Source organism: Marmota marmota, unplaced genomic scaffold, assembly GCF_001458135.2.
Source record: "Marmota marmota marmota unplaced genomic scaffold, marMar, whole genome shotgun sequence".
NCBI classification, from domain to species: domain Eukaryota; kingdom Metazoa; phylum Chordata; class Mammalia; order Rodentia; family Sciuridae; genus Marmota; species Marmota marmota.
Window position 1 is genome coordinate 118,409 of NW_025999896.1, and position 7,641 is coordinate 126,049.

Genomic DNA, 7,641 nt, shown 5'->3' on the forward strand with positions numbered 1-7,641 from the left:
CTGTACTGAGAAGAGGAGACTTAGACCTGAAAAGGTAGAGAGTGACACACAGTAGGCACATAATCTATGTCTATTAGATGGTGGAGTGCTCCGGCTAGAACATCTCCAAATCAGGAGAGATACTAGCTTACACTGAGGCCAGGTTCCTGAAGGTTCACCATGCCAGACATTAACACTTTAGTTACTGGTTAAGAGAGAGATGCAGGGAATCCCAAGAAAAGGGCCTGGAGCAGAGGGAATTATTCCAGAGACCCAGGACAGGAGGACAAGACCCCATGAAAACAAGAGACATGAGAAAGATTAAGGAAAAAGAGGAGCGGGAAGCAGACAGTGGAATTTGGGGAAATATTAATATTTTAAACTGTATACTCTGAGTGTTAAAATAAGCACTTCATTTTTTTTTAAATTCTCATAAAAACTTTATGGAGTAACTACTAGGATTTCTATGTAATCAGGACACCGAGATTTAGAAAGGTTAAATAAGGACCTAAGATCATCAAACTCCGGACAGAATCGTGTCTCAGGCCTGGCACTTTCTGCCTTCTAGCCTACACTTTAATGCTATATTGCTTGGACATGGTTGTTGTTGAGGATTTATGAATGAATTGTCTATAATAAAGAAAATAATGGAATTTAAAAAGTTTTAGGTATTAGGATGTCTCCAAATATTCAAGGAAGCCAAGACCCCATTATTTTATCCTTTCATTCAATTATTTGTTGAAGGTCATGGTACTCTGGGTATATTTTTCTAACATATTTATTTATGTATGTATTTTTTTAGTTTTAGGTCTTTTAAAACATTATCTTTTGTTTTTATGTAGTGCTAAGGATCGAACCCAGTGCCTTATGCATTCTAGGCAAGCACTCTACCACTGAGTCACAGCCCCAGCCCCTAGGTATATTTTGATGATAAATCTAACATGCTGGTCATGAGGTGTGGGAGGAAGAGAAGGTACAAAGATGATTTTAAGGTTCTTGGGCTGAGAAACTGGGAAGATGAGTTGCTAAGAAATGTCACCAGGAAAACAGATGATTTTGTGCATGCATGTCAGGGGAGGTGGGATCAGGAGCTTTTCCAAGGGAAAAGGGAGGAATTGAAGTCCTTGAGAGCACTGAGGTGGCTTCCACTCCATCACATATGTACAGGTACCTGGACGATTGAGGAGTGAACCCCAGTGTGACTGGGGAGCGGTCTTCAAGGCCTCCTTATTTCTTTTTTACGTGTAAAATTGTTTTATTAAATGATACAGTCCTTGTCTTGAAATCTGTTTTCTCACTGGAACCACTATCTGCCTCTACAGCTATCATCAGCACAGACAATGCTGGCTGTCTACGTGGATTATTCCAGTAGCCTCTCAATTGTTCTCCAACTTCCTTTCTTCCCCTCCTCACACCATCACATCCCTTCATGGGAGCTGGGAAGACATGAACATCACATCTACAATTTTTCTATCTGTATTTTTACCTAACATCCTGTAATGGCTCATTTGGTTGGTAATCTATAAAGACAATCAGGAATCAAACAGATGTGAAATAGGATAATAGATTTTAATATCCTTATGAGATATTTATGGGTATTCTATTTTGATACAAAATTCAACAAATGATAGTTGCAATGTGGAATCTGAAAAACTCAACAAACTTTTCAATTTTAAACACGTTAATGTATCCTGCATTTTTAATGCATCTTTAACCAATTATATGACTCTGTATCATCAAGTCCTTGGTCATTGGAAAGTATTGATTCACTGACCTACAGATCTTCCAAATATTGGCCTAATTCATTAAATAATATTTTTAAAAGATAACCTTTTTCTCTACTGTACAAATTAAAAAATAAATAAAGTAAAAAATACATAAAATGCCAAAGGGAATTTCTGGAATGTCTCCAGGGACACATTAAGACTGGTTACAGGCATAGCTATTCCTCCTTTGACTAGACTACAGAGCAGCAGTTCTCCAAGTGTTATCCATGGAGAATTGTGAAACTCTGTGCATCACTCAGCCAGTTTGTGTGTTAAAATTATTTTCAAAATTATGCAAGGATTTTCTCTCTGGCTGTTTTTCACTGTGCTGATATTTGGCCTGATGGTACAAGATCAGCTGTGGGTGAAACTATGAGTGTCTTAGCAGGAATCACAACACTGACACTGAACCATGGTGTTTGTACTCCTCAGTACAATATACATGCAAAAAAAGAAGGTGTGGTAGGTGAGGGGTAGGGGGAGGCAGGAGCAGCAGCAGCCATCATCTTCAGTTAGGAATAAAATAAAAACACCTCAACCCTTATGGTAACATATTTTAATACATTGACTGATGAAATGGAATGTATTCATAAAGCATTTCTACTATATACTAAAGTGCAATTATCTAAGAAAAAATACTATGTGATTGTTTGTAATGATAACTAAACAGCTAACATTTTAATGGAAAACTATTTTTATTTGAAAGGATGATTGACCAATAAACTCTATTTATTTGTATTTCTGTATTTGATTGTGTTTTCTTAAAAATAAACCAAGTGAGCAAGTCCTCTAAGTAAACAACAGAAAGTACTTGTTGCAATGATAAAACTTGAGCTTCCAAGTAAAAAATTAGAATATTGAAATACTTGCATTTGATGATTTTCCAAACTTCAAGGCCTCCTTCTTCTGGATGCTTGCATAAGCTGGACCGCTCTCTTTTGCTAACTAGTGCTTCCCACCCCACCCCTACTGTCAGTATGTCCCCCTTCTGTACATCAAAAATCCAACCCTCAATTCTCATCATCCCAACTTCTTAAAGTGATTTTCCTTATTCAGCCCAATCTTTACTGGAGCTTGCCCTCCTGTGACATCACAGACAACGGTAACCTGATTCATTCCAGTATTTTCATATATGGAAAGGAATAAGAAGCATTAAGAAGAATAGTTTGTCCTGAGTCATGAGAGAGCCATTCAGAATCAGTAGCACAAAACACAGAGCATAGATTATGCTAACAGGCTACCATAGGTGAGCCCTTATGCTCCCAACACCTCCATCCTCTCCTGTTCTACAAAATCTATTGGCCATCTATTGCCAGATAGATGAGAAAAGTCAAGTTCAAAAATATTAACTTGACTAAGGTCACATGTCAGATTATGTTCTGAGAAGAGAGCTGATTCATTTTCAGCCAATTCCTGCTGTCTGCCAGGGACCTTGCCATGAATATGAATACGTAGATTAGGTATATATGTTCATTTTCCCTTCCCTTCCAGTGACTTAGAATGAAAATCTCATCATTATAGTCACTACCATTCTCCTATAGATCAGGAAGAGGCCACCTGAAGATCATGAGTGAGTAGAACACCAGGAGCTCTGGGCAGGCCTGTGGTGCACTTACCTTCCTGCGAATGAGCTGGACACCTGGGGGTGGTTCTCAGAGGGCAGTGAGTGCCAAGCTGACCCAAGGTCCTCTGTCTCCAATAGGCTTAATAAAGGGAGCAAGGCAGGGGCCCAGAGAATCTGTCCCAGTGTTCTCTCCACTCAGGAGCTAATTAGCATTGAGAGGCCCTAACACCAAACTTCCCCAGAGGCTGCACAAGAAGCCAGAGACAGACAAACAACCTTAGTCCTTGAGGATTTCTCCTATCTGCCTAGTATTTTGGACTCTTAAAGAATCATTAGATTCATGACATCACTCCCACCTCCTAATGTTTCCAAAAAGGAGGAAAGCTGTAGTCATCAGATTGCAGATCTGGAAAAGTGTCACCAAAAAACTCTGATGACTTGCGGTGTCCAGAGAATGGGTTTGGAGCTCACACTGAGCCCCAGATAATAACTGATTTGGGTACATTTTTTTTCTCATTTATTTTTCACATTTTTAAAGGTGAAATTTTTAAAGTTGGTTTAATTAAAGTATAAATTTAATTGTAAAGTTTTATGGGTTTGAGAAAAGATCGAGTGGTACTTATAGTACCTCCATCAATACAGACAACATTTCAATGATTCCCTTCAGGACCCTGGTGGCCCTTTGCCATCAGTCTCCCTCCTCTTCACACCTTAGCCTGTGGCAACCTCTAATCTCACTTCTGTCCCCATGGTTTTGCCTTTTTCAGAGTGTCATTGTTAGAATTTGGATGTGGATTGTCTCCCAAAGCTTCATCTTCTCTTTTGTTGCTGTTTGCTTACCAGCATATAAACATACAACTACTCTCATCTTAAAAAAAAAAAAAAACTTTAAAAAATTCAAGACTTTCTTAATATTTGTTTCTCCATTGGCTACCTCAGCACGTCCCTTCTTCCAATCATAGCTGAACTTCTCCAAAGAGTTGCCTTCATCTGCAGTCTCCATTTCCTGACTTTCCATTTACTGGATCCTCCAACTGCACCTGCTCCTACTCCAACCACCTCTCTCCAAGTGCCCTTGGAGGGGCCACACCCTGCTGGAATGGCCTCCTCCCTATCAACTTGGCAAATACCCAACCCATGGCTTCATCTCTATCTCCTCATTTACTAGTTAAGAGCACTTTTAAAAAATTTTTATATAAAAAAAGAAATATATAACTTTAATATCTTTATGTAAAAATAGCTTTCTAGCCATTCACTATACAAACACATACAATTAACTGAGCAGTGAGTTATAACATTTGGCATATCATTATCATTTGACAAGGACAGAAGTAATTGGTCATTGGAAATGTTGATTTGTTCAGCTGCTTCTGAGTGCCAATCTAGCCAAATATTGTCATGTGCCTTGGAGAATTTTATAGCCTTTCAACTAGAAACGCCACTCACAGGTTTTTATCTTTAGAAATTAGAAGAGTGTATACAGGTGAAAATACAGGAACACTTGTTGCAGCATTCAGATTATTTGAACCAACACAGGTTCACCAATAGAAGGTTATTATGTCTATTTTCCTCCATTCAGTCAAAGGAATACTATGCAATCACAGAAAAAGATAAGAAGACCTATGTTTAATGTCATGAAAAGATGTTTGCCTATATTATTAAGGTTACAGAGCTTTAGATGTAGAAAAATTCTTTTTGTAAATATATCTCATGAATGAAAAATATTTACACATATATGCTAAATATTCATATTATCTATGAATGGTCAACCTATGGGTGATTTTTTATTTTGCTCTTTTTGTGTATGTGTGGGGTTTTTTGTTGTTGTTGTTGGTGGTGGTAGTGGGGATTTAACTCAGGGGTGCTTTACCACTGAGCCACATCTCCAGTCCTTTTTGGGTTTTTGTTTTTTGTTTTTATTTATTTTGAGACAGAGTCTCACTAAGTTGCTTAGGGCCTTGGTTGCTAAGTTGCCGAGGTTGGCTTTGCAAACCTCCTGCCTCAGTCACTGAAGTCGCTGAAATTACAAACACTTGCCACCACATCCAGCTCTTTTGTACTTTCTAATTTTCAATAAGCACACATTTTTTTGAATTATGGAAACAGTTGTTTAAAGCTATAAATTCAATAAATAAAATATCTTCCTCCTGATAGTAACATGCAGAGGGGCTGGTTTCAAGTTTCAGTCAAGGGTAACAAAGATCTCCATTTAGTCAAGATTTTTCCATGTGAGCCAAACCTCTTTCTCTAATTAACTTTTTCAGATTTATTTTTTGTTGTTAATGGTCCAATATGAAAACATTTGACATCTCTGTGGTTTTTCTAATCAGTACGTATTCTTTCAGTATTGGTTGTTTTTTGTTTTTTGGTATTGGGGATTGAACTCAGGGGCATTTGGCCACTGAGCCACATCCCCAGCCCTATTTTGTATTTTATTTAGAGACAGGGTCTCTCTGAGTTGCTCCGTGCCTTGCCGTTGCTGAGGCCGGCTTTGAACTGGTGATCCTGCTGCCTCAGCCTCCCAAGCCTCTGGGATTACAAGCACATGCCTCGGGACCCAGCTCAGAATTGACTTTTTAAATTCAGTTTCGTCTTATAGGTTTATTTCTTAAAATTGACATCCAGCAATACCTCAACTTGGACCAGCTGCTTTGGAACAAATCAAATTTGTTAAGGAAATATAAACTTCCTAATTCACATTTTCATGTTCCTTTTCATATTTTTTAGTCTTTATTGTCCCTCCCATCTCTTCAACTTAGGATACCCTTTCTCCTTGAGATGGTTTATTACTCTTTGAGAGGCAATAATTACAGGTGTATCTTGCCCTGGGTTCAAATCCCAGCTGTGACATTTATTAGCTTTGTGACTTTCAGCAAATTATTCAGACCTTCTGAGGTTCAGTTTTATAAGACACAGTTTATAAATCTGTAACCACTTCAAAAGGTTATGAGAACTGAATGAGCTAATAGAGTCCACTCACTGAGAATAGTGGCAGGTATATGGTAGTTATGGAATAAGGGATTATTCTCATCATTTTGATTGCACCTTCCTTCCTGAGCCAGTCTCGGACCCCATTCCATCATACCCACACTCTATTTCCAGTAAGGACAATACCTGTTAGAAGCTTAAATAGAGCAATGCATTTGTTAAGACCAGAGGCAGAGAGTCTCACTTGGGGGGCAACTTCCCTGTGAGCACCCTCCGCAGGGCGCCCTTCACATCGGGGTTCCTGAGGCTGTAGATGAGTGGGTTCAGCATGGGGCTGATGACAGTGTTGAGGATGCCAATGCCCTTGTCCTTGTCCGAAGACTCCACAGAACCCAGCCTCATGTAGCTGAAGACACCTGTCCCATAGAAGATGCCCACCACAGTGAGGTGGGAGCCACACGTGGAGAAGGCCTTCTTCCTGCCCTCTGCAGAGCGGATTCGTAGCACAGCAGCCACCACATGGGCATAGGACACCATGATGAGGACCAAGGGGGCCACACCCATGAAGGCTGCTGCTGCAAAGAGCAACTGCTCATTGAGCTGGGTGCTGGAGCAGGAGAGCTGGAAGAGCTGGGGGAGGTCACAGTAGAAGTGATTGATCACATTGGGGCCACAGAATTTAAGAGTAGACAAGGCAACAGTTTGAGTCAGTGCATTGGTGAAGGAAAAGACACAGGACATGCCAGCCAAGGCCTTCTGCATCCCCCAACCCATACGGGTGTTGTAGGTGAGAGGCTGGCAAATGGCCAGATAGCGGTCGTAGGCCATGACAGTCAGCAGAAAGCAATCCGTCCCGGCCAGCAGATGGAAGAAGAAGAGTTGTGAAAGGCATGCCCGATAGTGGATGGTTTTGTTGTTGGATATGAAATGCCTTAACATGGCAGGGACAGTGACACTGATGCTCCCAACATCTAGCAGAGACAAGTTTCCCAGGAAGAAGTACATGGGGGTGTGGAGTTTGGGTTCCATAAAGATGGCAGCAAGGATACTAAAATTACCACCAATAGTTGCTACATAAGCAAGAAGGAAGATGACAAAGAGGATGGGCTGCAGAGCTGGAGTCTCTGTTAGGCCCAGCAGGACAAACTGGGTCACAAGTGAATCATTTCCTGAGGCTCCCAGATCCATGACTTTCTTCCACCTGCAGTAGATTGAGCAAAGTTTGAAGGCACCAATGGTGGTAAAAGGAGAATGAGATCTTTATAACAACCATCAAGTGTGACAATGTCCAGGAGAGTAAAGACACACAAAATTTAGGGAGGAGAAAGTTAAAGATTGAGCTATAATAAGAAAAGGCTTGATAAATCTGACTCTTCATGGGCAAGAACAGAGGCTTTGGACAGC

General features: G+C 40.2%; 1 protein-coding gene across 1 annotated transcript; it reads right to left on the reverse strand.

The window, feature by feature from the left end:
* Positions 1 to 6,477: 6,477 nt before the first annotated feature.
* LOC107158057 (putative olfactory receptor 3A4) lies at positions 6,478 to 7,425 on the reverse strand. The gene has a single exon (XM_015504505.1). The coding sequence runs from the start codon at positions 7,423 to 7,425 to the stop codon at positions 6,478 to 6,480; it is 948 nt and encodes a 315-aa protein (XP_015359991.1).
* Between the last annotated feature and the right edge of the window lie 216 nt (positions 7,426 to 7,641).

Coding starts and splice junctions, on each gene's coding strand:
- LOC107158057 (XM_015504505.1), bottom strand. CDS start 7,425: ATGGATCTGGGAGCCTCAGGAAATGATTCACTTGTGACCCAGTTTGTC.